The 16,242-nt window shown below is 36.8% G+C and overlaps 1 protein-coding gene across 1 annotated transcript in view; it reads left to right on the plus strand.

The window, feature by feature from the left end:
- adam10 (ADAM metallopeptidase domain 10) overlaps window positions 1–16,242 on the plus strand; it is an 84,366-nt gene that overhangs the window by 61,995 nt on the left and 6,129 nt on the right. The window contains 9 exon segments of the mRNA NM_001044404.1: window positions 1,669–1,772; window positions 2,113–2,265; window positions 4,842–4,934; window positions 5,518–5,701; window positions 7,706–7,869; window positions 9,440–9,623; window positions 12,196–12,346; window positions 13,018–13,201; window positions 14,072–14,180. Of these exon segments, the coding sequence (NP_001037869.1) occupies window positions 1,669–1,772; window positions 2,113–2,265; window positions 4,842–4,934; window positions 5,518–5,701; window positions 7,706–7,869; window positions 9,440–9,623; window positions 12,196–12,346; window positions 13,018–13,201; window positions 14,072–14,180 (1,326 nt within the window).

Consider the following 16,242-nt stretch of genomic DNA (forward strand, 5'->3'; position numbering starts at 1 on the left):
GTGCTGTTCAATAGAAGGTGTGTTGAACACACAAATGATCTGCAAATACTGACTTATATAGGAGCTAAACCTGTCCCTGCTCCTTAATGTTTAACTATATAATTAGTATATTCACAGCATGTATATTTTTAGCATTATTTCTCAAAGAAACTGCATGGCAATTACTGGACATAGATATACTGCTCATAATATTTAGCAGACTCCAGAGATCTAGAAAAGGAAAGCTATTTATATACCTAATATGTACCAGGGATGTCTCATTTAAAAGCCTCTAGGGCTGATTTTTTTTAATTGTAAAATTATTCTATTAAACTTTAGCCAGGATAGCTCACACCCAGTTTCTCCCTTTTTAAAATCTTTCCTTGTTTTAGCTTTCTGGTTACTTAATACACTATTTTTCAGAGAACTGGCATAGTGCTGTACAAATAAATATATTCATGCATAAATACATAAATAGCTCTTATCTAGAGTTTACTGGAGTGTTACTGGTGACTCCATTATTTATTTAGAGTTTGCTTTGGAGTCAGACTTCACAGTGATGATTAGTCAGCAGTCATCCAGACCTAGGCCTCTGTAGGCCTGCTGATCTATTTTAAATTTCACTTTCTATGCGATGTAGTGTAAATCAATTTGTTTTTGTTTTTTTAATTAAAATATCATGCTTTTTTACCAATGTTGCAGAGGCACACTGCCTTGTAATGCCACTGCCATTACAGCAGTTGCCTTTTCAGTGTAAAGCTGGCTCGTATAATACACTTACACGTTATAATAATAATAATCTTTCCTGTGACCATTGAAAGAAATAATAGAATTCTACCATACAGCTGATGTTCGGGCGCCTTCAGACCTGCCCAATCGACGAGACGACCAATATCCAAGGCTTTTGCCGATATTGGTCGCCTCGTCAACCCACCATACACGCACTGAATATTATACAAAACCTAATTTCATACGATATTGGCTCATGTATGGGCACCTTAATTAAGGCATATGAAACCTTATGACAATAAGGTGCTGCTGCAGTATCAAATAGAACTTGTAGATAAACACTATGCCTATTTTGGGTAAATAGAAAAAAAAAAAAAAAAAGGTTTACAGGAGAAACGATATAACACATCTTCCCAGACAAGTTGAACTGGTTACACATGCCGAGTTATCTGAATCCAGGGATTCGTAGTGAGCTAAAAGCTATTTTTTAATTTTCTAGCTACTGATTGCCTACTCAAGACCATTCTCAGAATGATGGTGAGTGCCCCACATAGCCTTGGTTAGCCCATTAACTTTCCTTTTGTGGGGACAAATACTAGAAATGCCTTTAGTGAAGCAACCCCGACACTGCTAAAAGTTAACATTTAGTATTTTAATTAGCCTAATATAAGAAGAAACAGAAAAATAGAATAAGATAGCCTTATACATTTTTTTTCTTGAAAGAAAATACATTTCCTTTCTCTGCATTATACATAGTTTTAACCTTAGTTTTGTTTTTGCATAATAATGTATCGGTAGAAATTCTAGAAAACAGTAGTGTTGGTTCAGGGAATTGGCAATAAAAATGGGGTTACCATTTTTTCCACTTCAGTCTTTTCCTGCAATTGCTGTCTATTTGACCACGCTTGACTGCTGTCTGCCACTGGTGTATTTATGCCCCTCAAATAATTTTTCTTCTAGAGTACCCACATAAGTATGGATCTGAAGGAGGATGTGCTGATTCTTCTGTCTTTCAAAGAATGAAAGAATATCAGATGTCAGCGCAAGAAGAATCGGAAAAACACGTAAGATGTTACTTTATCTGCCCATCCTTGCCAAAAGTAATGTATAGAAGTAAAAATATACAGAGTGCTGCACCTGTGGCATCTAACTGACATGGTTTCTCTAGTTTTTGCTGTCCAGAATTTAAGAAATATTTTGGTATTATCTGTCCCTGATTGACCATTTTGCATATACAACAGATCTCTGGTGTTTGTTGTAAATTGCAAAACCCTCAGTCGAACCAAAGGCAGCAGCTCAAGATCTGAACCAGCAAATGCTAAAGTGTCATTAATCCATATGAATTATCCATTAACAACACAGATGAAGACTCCATTAAATTCATTGTTACTGTCTTTTATGTAGGATCACAAGGAAGACCATGAAGGTAGTGGTCCTCTCATCCTACGGAAAAAACGAGCTGCCCAGGCAGAAAAAAATACGTGCCAGTTGTACATCCAAACTGATCATCTCTTCTACAAACGATATGGGGAAACCAGAGAGGCAGTGATAGCCCAGGTATTTTATTGTATTGTGTGTGCAGTAGCATCTGTGTTTTAAATGTTATAGAAGTGCAGTTCTATAGCACTTCTAAAAGCTTTGTCTAATCCATGCCAGGATATATTTGCATCCTTCCATCAAACCCTATGGATTATTAGGCTCTAATTAAAACTAGTGGTGTAGTTTTCTGGCAAAAGGCTTTACTGAAGCAGAAGTATAGTACTAAACAATGATGGTAACCCATGTGTTACTGAATGGAACTTTCCCAAAACTATTAATGGCAATATATCTCGGCCTACTAACATTTTGTGTTATGTTGAATGGCACAAGACTTACAGAAATTATTTCAAATACAGTGTTGCTGAACTAAAAATATATTGAAAGAATACCTTAAAAATCACAACACATTGCTTTTTCCCCCCTTCTTTTATTTTGTTTCACATTGACTTGGTGCCTGTCCCCCAAAGCAGACTGATGCAGAGCAAGGTTTTCTATCTCTGCCCATTAATGTTGAGGAAGGTATTCTCTACCAGCTGTCTGCACTGCACCTCTTGAGAGATCATTATTGTAATGGGCTGTATGTTCACTCTTGGTTTTATATTCATAGTGAGAACTGCACTATTCCATTTTGTCCTCTTTACTGTACAGTTATTTCCCTCATTCATTGTGTTAATGTCAGGACATAAATTTAGCATTTTAGCATGGCTTCTTACAAGTTTCTTCCATACACATGGAAGAATATACCACATACAGAAATGGATGGAACCTTTTGGAGTGAATATCCTTTGGGTAGATGTCTTAGAAAATAACGTCATGCTTCATCATACCACTTAAAGTTAAACGGAAAGTGGCAGCCATGAAGGTGAATGTCTCATGTATCTGGTAGGGTAATGTAGCATAAGAATTACAGAAAGCTTCCAAAGCCACTCAGAGCTAACAAGAGGGGTAGCACAAAAAGTATTGCTTGAAACAGAATTGTTGCCAATCACATTGGCAGAATGTTTAATACTTCAACCTGGTTCAATCCTCAGCATCTAGCCAGTTCGTTATCTTACCAACTCCTGTTCAGATATTGACCTTGCAGTTTTTATTGGCCTATGCAAGAGAGCCGAAGTTGGTAGTCAATATTACCTTGTGCATGCATAATTTTTTCCTATGTATTAACTTATGATTACTATTGGATTACTATAACTATGTTTGTATACACATCTGTATGTTTTGTCAGATGCACATGTTATAGCTATGGCACATACAATGCTACCTGCAGTGAACCTAATCTACTGCAGGTAGCAGAATTTTGTTCATTGCCACAAATACCAGCTAAAGCTCTTAAAACTCCTTAGACACAATAATTAAAGAGATTGGTTTCAGTCTGATGGTTATGGTGATGGTGAATGCAGCCTCTCTTTAATATCATACTTTTTATTCACAAAGGCCTACTTTAGCATCTGCAAGCTTTGTGCTGACAGATTGTTATATTACAATATGCAGTCTTTTTATTTGCCATTCTTTACTCTGCTTTACAAGTGGCCCCTACAGTAGCAACAAAAGGTTCAGTGCTTTTACGTCACATTGACTGCAATTAAAAACTGTTGTTCTACTCTAGCATCTTGGATGCAATATGGGTATTTTCATTACTATGCTATATATAAAACTGATGAATGTGTTTTTATTTTATCAGCTTTTTGTGCAATTCTGATTAAATTCATAACATTGACTTTTATAGTTTCATTTTGATATAGTTCCCTTAAAGGAGAATGCAAGTCAAAATTTAAAAAGAATACTGCCCAAATAGTCCTCCTATTGTTTAGTAAAAACGCCACACTTTTGGCTCACCTAATCAAATATTTACTCGGTCACACTTACTTCACATTTTCTAGAACAGGCAGCCATCTCTAAAAAGGTATTCTCCCTTCCTTTCCCTCCTTGCTTCATACTGCACATGTGTTTCATTCCCTCCCCCCCTCCCCTCTGCCAGATCCGCTTCTGATTGGCTGGTGGGCATGTGTAGCTCAGAACAGCAGACACGATCAAGTTACACACATGCTCAGAGAATAGGAAGGCATATGGTGCTGGCAGCCTACAGGAAGGGAAGAGTGATTTTAGTGATGTCACTGGAGTCATCACACTGCTGTAGGCTGCCAGCACCATATCTCAGAGAAGCAAGCAGGGATCTGGGAATTTAGATATGCAGTAAGTACTTAAAAATAATGCCTTTAGACTTACTTTTAATTTATATTAACCTTTCATTGTCCTTTAAAATTAGTAAGTATGATTTTAACAGCGTAGTTCTTAATTACCAGTAAGAATTAGTAAGAATTTCTTCTATTCCCACAGATATCAAATAAGAATATGATTTATACTATTAAGCCAAGTGTTAGAAACTTGTTTCCTGAGACGCTGTCTCTTATTTCTCCCTTATTTTTAAACCCATTGTTCTGGGTTTTCTACATACAAAAAACATGTTCTTGGCTAAAAAGTGGTGTATTTGTTGTTGGTGTATTTTTTTTTTTAACAGTATGTGTTAATTAACATTATACGTAAAATATAACTTGCAGATTTACTACATTTTGTTTCCATGTCCCAATAAATAGATTTCCAGCCATGTGAAGGCAATTGACACAATTTATCAGTCAACCGATTTTAGTGGAATTCGAAATATCAGCTTCATGGTGAAAAGGATACGGGTAAGTTTTTAGAATATAAATATTCAATACATCTACATTTTACTGCCTTTAAAAGAAGAACTAAATCTTTAAGAAGTGTTTTACAAATGGTACACATTAGGGCTCATATACAAACTGCTTCCCCAGTTGAGGTCATGTGAATTCTACCACCGTTATTGCATTAAATAAAAGGTCGCCCATGGAGCTACCACCACCCCAGGGTTCCCACAGCAAAAATTTTACTAAATCAGCCTGAAACACTACTTTCCTCAGCACATTTCTTGTATATTTAGAGGAGTATAATGCACTGTCACACTCTTTATTTTACACACAACATTTCTCATATAAATGGCATATAAATGCACAGTTTGTATATGGGTAACGTTCTAATTTTCAGTCCCCTGTACTTAGCAGAAATTGTACTAAGGAAACGTAAGTGATGTTCTGTTCAATTAAATTGCGCCTGAATAACCAATTTACTCTTAACTTTGCTTCACCTATATAAATAATTCTGTGTATTTGTTAGATTTTTATTATTATTATTTTACAAAGAAATGTTTGTTTTAAATGTTTTATGAGCGTTTTATTCTATGTTTGTTTCCAGATAAATGTAACAAGTGATGAGAAAGACCCCACAAATCCATTTCGGTTTCCTAATATTGGAGTGGAGAAATTCCTTGAATTGAACTCTGAGCAGAACCATGATGATTATTGCCTGGCATATGTATTTACAGACCGGGATTTTGATGATGGTGTCTTAGGGCTTGCTTGGGTTGGAGCACCTTCAGGTAATTGGCCTGTACTGCTAGGCATGTGGATATAGGACCTGTTATCCAGAATACTAGGGACCTAGGGGTTTACTGATGAATGACCTTTCTGTAATTGGGATCTCCATACTTTTTAAGTCTCATAAAAATAATTTAAACATTAATTAAACCCGAAAAATTGATTAAAATGGAGTCTGTGGGAGATGGCCTTTTCATAATTCAGAACTTTCTAGATAACTGGTTTCTGGATAACTGATCCCTTACCTGTATTAGATGCAAACATATAGCAGCACTAGAATTCTATAGTCTGACAGTAAGGGGCTACATGTTGTGCAGCATTTTATTCTGAAGATGAATGATACATATTAAAGGGCAGCTGACTGCTTGGAAAACCACAGGTTATTTTGTGGGAGCGTTAACGCTCACTGCAATCTCCATTCCAGGTTTTCTTGTATTCATCCTTACCTACTTCTGGTTGAAGTTGGGGTGTACTTGTCTGTCCAATATCTCCTTAGTCTGACATAGTAATGGCATCGCTTAAAGCAGAGAGCATTGTCTAGCTATAAATACAGTGCATTGAAAGGCAAGGCTTTATGTTAATATTTTTACAATTTAATTTTACATATTATGAGTGACTGTTGGGATTATTTATGGGTTATATATTGTTGGGAACTGTAGGAAACACAGCAGGGTTATTTAACAATTGTGAAATTCACGGGCAGCAAGTATATTCATTTATTGCTATATGGGAAAATATTAATGCCTATTGTGCAGTGGTTTTACATATTGCTTTCATGTTGCTATAAGTTAAATAATTTGCAAGATTTTGCAATAAAGGATGTGTATATATAAAAGCTATTCTAGGACAAAGTTGCCATCTGTTTTCTTGAGGAATTCTGATAATCAAATATCTGATCTACTGATAAATAACAAAAAGGCATCGATGTTCTGTAACGCAGTTCGGTGCCTTTGTGTGGCATTTGAATATCTTGTGTTGTGTTGGGGGGTAAATGATGCATACTTGCAGGTGCCTATTCACAGCAGGAGCTAATGGGATTGCTAGCCTCCTTGTTGAGATGTTGCGGATTCCCACTGTGTGACTGCTTCTCCATCAATGAAAGTTCTTCCCAGACTGCGCAATATGAGAGGAGAGCTTGCTATAGAAGTGCTACAGAAACATAAAGCTTTGTGCCAAGCATGTTTCTTTTCACCACATTTGTTAAGGGGATTTTGCATAAAACCATGCTGTATTATGTTGTCTGTAAGAGTTACCTTTATAGCTGTGGCACGCAGCATTTTCTCCCCTGCAATCAGAAAACAGTGGCAGACAAAAAAGTTGCTGTGCATCTGTCACAGCAGCTACTGTCTTATAGTAGTGAATGTAAAGTGTTGTGTTAGGCTGTCACAGAGCATTGACCTGGGGTTCGGCTCCAAAACCCTTACAGTGCATATGGCGCCAAGGTTCACCTGTCACTGTTCCTCATGCATTCAGTGACGCACTTTATAGAGTGTTATCAGAAGCAGTAAGAGGTAGTGGACAGGGAATTTTGGCTGCTGCTGTTCTCCAGCTGGGGGTGGTGACAGTCAACATTTTCATACATTGTACTTTTAGGCCAGTGTTACACTGAGCTGCACCTCAGATTCTGCTCTTCTCTCTGCTGCTCACAATGTTACCCTGTGTGCAGACACAAGGGGAGGAAATCTGTGCAAAAATGCAAAACTCTGCATATGTGCACAAATATTGGCAAATAATGAATAATCCTAGATATTAAATAAAAAGAGCTTATGTTGCAAACAGGTTGTTTTGACTGCAGCAGTTCTTTCAGGGAGACTATCAGCAGTTAAATTTCTCTGCTTGATATAAATAGCGCTGTTTTAAATACTTAAGTTCTTCAGAGCCTGGTGCAGTCGAAATGTCCTATGTGCCTTTATTAAACTATTTGTGAATAGCTCGCAAGGTAAATGACCATGTCTCTTTATTGTCGCCTATTGCAATGCATACTATAGCTTTTGGTTTAATTTTAGGTAGCTCCGGCGGAATATGTGAAAGGAACAAACTGTACTCTGATGGCAAAAAGAAATCCCTGAATACTGGAATCATTACTGTTCAGAACTATGGCTCCCACGTCCCCCCTAAGGTCTCTCATATCACCTTTGCACATGAGGTCGGACATAACTTTGGTTCCCCAGTAAGTGAATATTACACATTCTTTTGCTTTTTTTTTTGTTTCTGTTGCAGGATTAAAGGAACAGTAACAACAAAAAATGAAAGTGTATAAAAGAAACTAAAATATAATGTGCTGTTGCCCTGCACTGGTAAAAGTTGTGTGTTTACTTCAGAAAGTCTACTATAATTTATATAAATAAGCTGCTATGTAGCCATGGAGGCAGCCATTCAAAGGAGAAAAGGCACAGGCACATAGCAGATAACAGATAAAACACTATTGTATTCTACAGAACTTATCTGTTATCTGCTATGTAACCTGTGCCTTTTCTCCTTTTTTCCAGCTTGAATGGCTGCCCCCGTGGCTACACAGCAGCTTATTATATAAATTATAGTAGTGTTACTGTAGCAAACACACCAGTTTTACAAGTGCAGGGCAACAGTGCATTATATTTTTATTACATTAAAGCTCTTTCATTTTTTAGTGTTACTGTTCCTTTAATAAAAGATTGCAGGATTTGACCAGCTGAAATTTTTCAGTGTATGTCAGGTTGTTTAGACTAGTGTATTCTGCATTCATTGTATTACACTATGATGTATGTGTAATGTCTGCCATGGTAAACTGATAATGTACACTCCATTTCTGACCCTGCCCTTCTGACTGCTTGGCTCAGCTCTGCCTTCTCTTGTGCTTTATGTGCTTTCAATTTTGCTTTTACTGCTTTGCCAAGTATAAAAAGGACTGTTTTATTGTGCACAGGGACTGTTGTTTCTAAGATATTTTGCTGTCTGATGTGCTAATTGTGTTATAATATATATTATGCATGCATGTGAAAGAACATTTGGTACGCTTTGGGTATGTCCAGCCAGTGCTCCTACCTGAAGTAGTCCAGGTAGCATCTCTGCTTTCTATATACTCGCCTAAATTCTTTCTGCCCTGGAACACCCTACAAAGGGCAGACCTGTCGAGTGTAGTGAATGGAACAGCTCTATGGTTCCATCTGGTGATAGGAGATGATATTGCAGTTGGTGTTCTCTATTAACCCGTTTTAGTGTTGTCCACTACAGAACATTATACTGAGGCATCAAAGTACCATAGTGCCACCGGTTCCAGGTTTTTCTTTGATCTGTGCCATACCATGTCTTTACTGACAGTACACATCGCAGCATGATCAAAGTCCGCATTAAAAGGGTTAATTGTAATTGTGTCTTTATATATTTCCAATATATTATGCCATGCGTTAGTTATCTGAATTACACTGTAAGCTTCGCTATGGCAGGGCCTAATTTCCCTGAAGCTAACTAACCTACCGACATGTAGGTTAGTTAGCTTCAGGGAAATTAGCACTAAACATCCATTTAACATGGCAAAGTCCCATGTTCATAGATTTTTTTTTTTGGAATTAAATTTAGACCCCCTTAGAGGCAGCAATATAATCAATATGCTGTCTGATTTACATCATATGGATTCATTTTGGTTTGGGGAGGTAACTTGGGATCTACAGTGTCCCCTACACCCAACAATGGATCCTTCCCCAATACAGGTGGCTTATGTTTTTAACTCTCTATATATTGCTTACCTTTTTTACCTGCAGCATGACTCCGGCAATGAGTGTACACCAGGTGAATCCAAGAATCTAGGATTTAAAGAAAATGGCAATTTTATTATGTATGCCAGAGCCACATCTGGGGACAAGCTCAATAACAACAAGTTCTCAATCTGCAGTGTTCGAAATATAAGCCAAGTGCTGGACAAAAAGAGGAATTCCTGTTTTGTAGGTATGTATTTAATTCTTAATTCAGACACTGTCTGCCAGTTGTGTGAGTAACGTGTGTTAGAACTGTACTCATTCCTTAAACTGTTCCTCTGTAGCCCTGAGGTTTTTTTGTTTTTTTTTGCTTCTAAAGTGGATGGACTGAACTTAATTAAAAATTGTGGTAGATGTAAATTTTTTTTTTTTTTTTTTTAATAAGGAGACAAAAGTTTTAATGCATCAACTTTTATGCTTGTGACTACCATTGTTATTTATGTTTTTGTTAAAACAGTTTATTGTTTTATGTTACTGGCCATCCAGAGGAACTGTGTTTGTTATTAGGGAATGATCAGTTTTAATATGGTAATCCCTATCTTTGTAGTCTATATGTAATGAAATGATGTAAAGCTGTGGCTCCTCTTCACTGCCTCATTTGTAGAGGCACCATACACTGGCAGATATCATTTGGGCTTCTACCCTTACAATCAAAACAAAGGAACAGTTGTTATACTTTGTATGACCCCTTATAGGTTGTAGGTGTCAGCCCACAGCCTGACCAGATACTGTACATGGTCAAGCTGTGTATAGCCACATTTAGTTAAGAATGAGGTAAAATAGATACAGTTCATTGTTATCAGTAACTAATTTTCTAAATGGTGGGTATGCCAAGTTAAAGGGATATCAAGTGAGTTCTTGGGAAAACCCTGGCATTTATAATCTGTTATGCCTTTGGAAAAATACATCTCCATCCAGTGTTAAAGGAACAGTAACACCAAAAAATGAAAGAGCTTTAAAGTAATATAAATATAATGTTCTGTTGCCCTGCACTGGTAAAACTGGTGTGTTTGCTACAGTAACACTACTATAATTTATATAATAAGCTGCTGTGTAGCCATGGGGGCAGCCATTCAAGCTGGAAAAAAGGAGAAAATGCACAGGTTACATAGCAGATAACAGAAGTTCTGTAGAATACAATAGTGTTTTATCTGTTATCTGCTATGTGCCTGTGTCTTTTCTCCTTTGAATGGCTGCCTCCATGGCTACATAGAAGCTTATGGAAGCTGACTCAGTCTAACTAACTGAGCATGTACACTGGTCTGGGTGTCTGTGCAGGAGTGAGGCATTATGGGAACTTTTTTTTACACAGCTCAGTGTTTTTCATGTTTGGCTTCAGATCTTCTGAACAGGTGAAATATGGGGAGACTTAAGGGCACTATTGAGACAACTGAAGGTATGCCTGTAGCTTGAGATTAACTCTTAACTCTTTACTAGCCTTTCCTTCTCCTTTAAGATGAAAGGCATCTCATTACCTAAAATAAGCCAATTTTTGTTTCCAGTTCCAAATTAAAGAAAGGTAATATCCCGGATTTAGCCACTGTCTGATGTGTGGCAAGAAATTATTAATTTAATAATTGTCAATTTGTTGACAATACCCCTGTTGGCATAGTTTCCAATAAGGAAATACAGGGATCCCTTTATGTAGAATTGTGAAAATTATGTTATAAAACTGGTCTTGGTCCATCAAATATGGAACATTGTTTCTAGCATGCTATCTAAAGAGAACTTCTAAAAGATCTTTGTTTAGAGAGCTAAGATTATGTAAGAGCTTCAGCCAATCTTTGAAACTGACCAAAGTTTGACTTAATATCTTTAAGGGTAAATATACCACCCTTTTTGACATGAGATCATTCCACTGAAATCCATTTTGTTGTCCGTTACATAAAAAAGCTGCATAAAGATCTGAACTTCAGCTGTATTTTTGTTTTTTGCACATCCATACCTAATTCCACATTGAAAGGATGAGACTAAAGTGGTGTCCTTTTAATCTGTTGAATCGAGTATGTCTGTGTAAAAAAAACAAAAAACAAAAAAACAGTGGAAGTTCACGATGCAGCTTTTTTACATAAGCCAATTGAATAAGTACACATCATAAAGTGGGTATATTTTTTATTTCTGGTTTGTAAGTAAACCTTTGGTCATTTTTAGATTACTTCTCCCTTTAATAAAACATGTCTGTTATTGAACCTGAAGAGAATGCTATAAGTGATTGAGATAGCTTTAGTAAGAGTATAAATATTGCAGTTCCATCTCACATAGAATTTTTGAAATCTGCTGAGTCAGACCTGTTCAGACCAAATCAACGTATATTATTTTAGACGTGTGGCATATTTTTGTATGTAAATAGTTATAAATGTTCTTACTATGTCAGTTATATAAGGGCCACTTGGTGCTGTGAGAAACCAGACTCTGTGGAACTCCTTCCTCATCCACTGTTGGTCTTCATTAGTCAGGATAGTGTAAGTGTTACTTCCATCTTGTTTGGGTTTTGCAAAGTTCTCCCTGTATAGTGTTGCAATTTTACAATATCTTCTCTAGTGTGCAAATTTGAGCACATTATTTGGTCATTGCTACAGGATGTTCTTCCAACCTTCCTGCTTCAGCATTTTGGCTTTAGTATCTCATGTAAAGCTTCACAGTATTGAACCCAAAGTAAAGTTTGTAACTGATTTCTCTTTTTATATATATTATTATTACAGTTGATAATTAGTTGATGGGGTCAGTAGGATGTTAACATTGTATAATTATCTGTTTTGCAGAGTCTGGTCAGCCAATATGTGGCAATGGACTGGTGGAGCAAGGAGAGCAATGTGATTGTGGTTACAGCGACCAGTGTAAGGATGACTGTTGTTATGATGCCAATCAGCCAGAAAATTTAAAATGCACATTAAAGCCTGGAAAACAGTGCAGGTATCCATGCTCTACCATTCATGCTCATGAATATTAATGCGTTATGTAAGATTGCAGTGTTGATATGAGGTCAGAATCGTTCCCTTTTTCCAAAAACCTTTTCACCTTCAAACAAGTAAATCTGTGTATTGTGTAAATCTGTGTATTATGTGCTTCTATGTATGGTTGTGCTCTGTGTATGGCAGCAATGAACCAATGGTTTGGCTTCCTTAACTGTAAAAGCTCACCCTGCATTTGTGTTAATGCCTTTCTCTGGGAAGCACTACAGTGAATTGATTGTTACATCTGCCCAGAATTCATTCTTCCCTCTTCTACTCCTTTTATACTACCTTTTATAACCAGGACACAGACTGGTTGTTTGCTTTTACAATTGATATTTGACTATTGTTTTATAGCAGTTAACAGTGGCAACATGAAAACCCAGAGCACAATAAATGCATTCTAATACAGTAATCTATTTACAACGGCCAAGTAAAACAACATTTTTAAAGTTAATTCAACAGTTACATTCGACTCCTGTGTGTAGTGTGTGTTTGCCTTTTTAATTTTCTAACGGCGGGATATCGCTGACCTGCCGCTCTTCAGTTTACAATAACCGTGAGCTTTTGAATGACATGCTTAAGCAAAGACAACAGAGAAAAGGGGCGCTTATACCTGTTTTATGTTTTCAGTCCCAGTCAGGGCCCATGTTGCAACTCAGGTTGTACCTTCAAACTGCGAAGTGAGAAATGCCGTGAAGAATCTGACTGCGCCAAGATGGGAACATGTAATGGTGTCTCTGCTCAGTGTCCACCATCAGATCCTAGGGACAACCTCACTGAGTGTAACAGGGCAACCCAAGTTTGCATCAAGGGGGTTAGTACTTATTGTCATTACGGCAATCTGTTTTTTTTTTTTAACTAAGTATAAGGCAAGTTGTTTATTATTTGAGATCCAATAAATGTTTAAAGCCACCTTGGGGGAAGGAGTATCTCAGTTGAGTACAATGACTAGTCCTGGATTCAAAGCCAAAGTTACAGCATATACATTTTCTTACATGGGCTGCTAACTATTGTAGGCTCCTTTTCAAACTAATTACCATCAGTAAGACTGAACCAACCCAGGTCGAAGCTGGGGATACTGTATTATGTATGTAAGTATGGGATTTACCCAAAAACCCATTATCCAAAAAGGTATTAAATTTAGTAATGCCAATGTGGCTAGCAATATGGCCATCAACCAGGTGGAATCTGTTACATCAGATTGGTTGGTAGATATGTTCCTGTTAACTGCATGGCTTATGTCTTGATGATGTGCAGGCAGAATGTGGGCTGGATGCTTATAAGCAAATTGCGGGGGCCAGGATGCTCCAGTAGCCATAACTGCTACAGATTATAGTACACTAATTATGAACATAGAATATTCATGTAATCTTTTTGCATTTACAATGTACACATAAGCATGGGACCCTACATCATTTGCTTAGTAACATCCCTAAGCCAAGAAGCTTGCATTTAAATTTTTTTTTTTTTTTTAACGGTAATGTTACATAACCACTATAAAACTATATACACCTTACTGGTCTGAAATCCACTTTTTAACCACTAAATGGCTTGCCTTTGACTGCACAATAGCCTCACATTAGGACTTGAAATAAAAGGTTTGCTTTTGAGTGGCGCACAGTCTTACATATATTCTTTAACATATGTACTCACTAGATAACTACTTTCTCTGTCTTCCCCACAGCAATGCTCAGGATCTATCTGTGAAAAGTATGACTTGGAAGAGTGCACCTGTGGCAGTAGTGATGGCAAAGATGACAAGGAGCTGTGCCACGTTTGCTGCATGGAGAAAAGTAAGACAAGCATGATTGCTAATATTTTCATGCAGGTTGCACTTAGTGGCTAAGATAAGCACATAAATGGGATGGTTCACCTTTGTTATAGGATGGCTGATTCTTAGCAACTTTACAGTTGGTCTTTATATTTTAATTCCTATTGTTTAATTACTTGCTTTTTCTTACTCTTCCCAGCTTTCAAAGGGGGGTCACTGACCCCACTAGCCAAAAACTATTGCTCTGTGAGACTACAATGTTGTTGTTGCAATTCTTTATTACCTATCTTTCTATTCAGTCCCTCTTCTATTCATATTCCCATATCGCCTTCAAACCACTGCCTGGTACTAGGGTAATTTGATCCCTAGCAACCAGATACCTTCTGAAATCCCAAACTGAAAAGCTTTCTGAGCTAAATAATAAAAAAAAAAAACAACACAGAAAATAAAAAGTGAAGACCATCTTAAATTGTCTCAGAATATCAAGCTCTACATCATACTAAAAGTTAATTTTAATTTGAACATCCCCTTTAAACATCATCTCTGAATAAATGCATGGGCCTTGGGCATTGAATTCTGCTTGGACATCATCAAAACAGACAGAATCCATGCAGTTAAAAGGAACACATCTACCAACTAGTCTAATTCCACCTGTTTGATGTGGGTGTGTTGCTCCCTGCATTGGCATTACTGTATTTCATATCTTTTTGGATGGGTTTCTGGTTATTAGATCCCATACTTATACATAATACGGTACCCTTAGCTTCACTTAGTCACTTTTTTGGGGGGTTCATACACCGTCTTTAGCAAAGCCATTTCATAGTAGCTGGCCTGGAAAATCTCTGATGGATAGTAAACGTTCTCCTTAAATCTCACCCTAACAAACCTTCACACTGGACTATACTATTCACTGCTTTGGGGGACATTTTTCATTGTAGAGGTGAATCTGTAAAGCAGGCACAGTTTAGAATCTTTATTACTTTTGTTTGCTTTTAGGCGTAACCCTTAAAATTTTAGCCAATTTTCAACTTATTTACCCCACACATTTAGAGCCTGTTCAAAGGCCATTCCGGTAAAACAAAAAACAAACAAACACAGCTTCCCATCTTTATCCCCATCACTTTTAGATTTGTAAAATTTTCATTTTTTTATCTGTATGTAGACTTTATGCAGCAACATCCACTCTGTATGAACTTCTGGCACACTGCTCCATCAGAGACAATTTGTTCATTGTCAAGGCCCATTATTATGCTTAGTATCTAACTGAGAATTGGTTGATCAGAATGGAAAGACAAAGTTTTGATTTTTGAAGCCTACTTTACATTTTTTACTTTTGCCCTTTTACAATCTCATTTGAGCTTCATATTTGATAGCTGTCACATTTAATAAAATTGTTTTTAAATTTGATTTAGAACCCTGAAATCACACAACATGCAAAAGGATAATTAAAATAGTATATTGTAAGATTAATAATGTCAGTTACACACGGGTTAGTTTTGAGTGTTGCCCCACTGCTAAGTCTTCTAGTAGGCCAAATGCAGGGCCAAAACAAGCCCCCATTGCCCTCTGTGGAAATTCTCATCTCAGGAGTTTCTCAGAAGAAACAATGGAAAGTGGTGATAAAGTGTTGACCCTGTGTGTTTAGGCTACTAATGCATGTGGTGTGCAATACACTTGCACATTTGTGACACCCCCCCCCCCTTCTTTTTTTTTTTTTTTTTTTTTTGAACCGGATCATTTCAAAGCCAGTACTAGTCCTGATATTAAAATGATCAAAAGATACATTTTACATTTATACACTTTAGCAAACACTATAGCACTTTTCTAGTATAATATCATGTATTATTGAAAATTTATATCAATTTTCAATAATACATGATATTATACTATTCAGATACATATGTATCTGAATAAAAACTAATAAAAATAACTCCTACAGACCTTTTGCCCAAACTGAAATATACAGCCTTCATCAAGGAAAATATGAATCTGTTTAATGCTTCTATTCAGAAAACCTTAATCCTGAAGCACTCACTAATAATTTAGGTGTTGCTTCTCTTTCTGCTACAGTATATTCCCTAAAC

Source organism: Xenopus tropicalis, chromosome 3, assembly GCF_000004195.4.
Source record: "Xenopus tropicalis strain Nigerian chromosome 3, UCB_Xtro_10.0, whole genome shotgun sequence".
NCBI lineage: Eukaryota > Metazoa > Chordata > Amphibia > Anura > Pipidae > Xenopus > Xenopus tropicalis.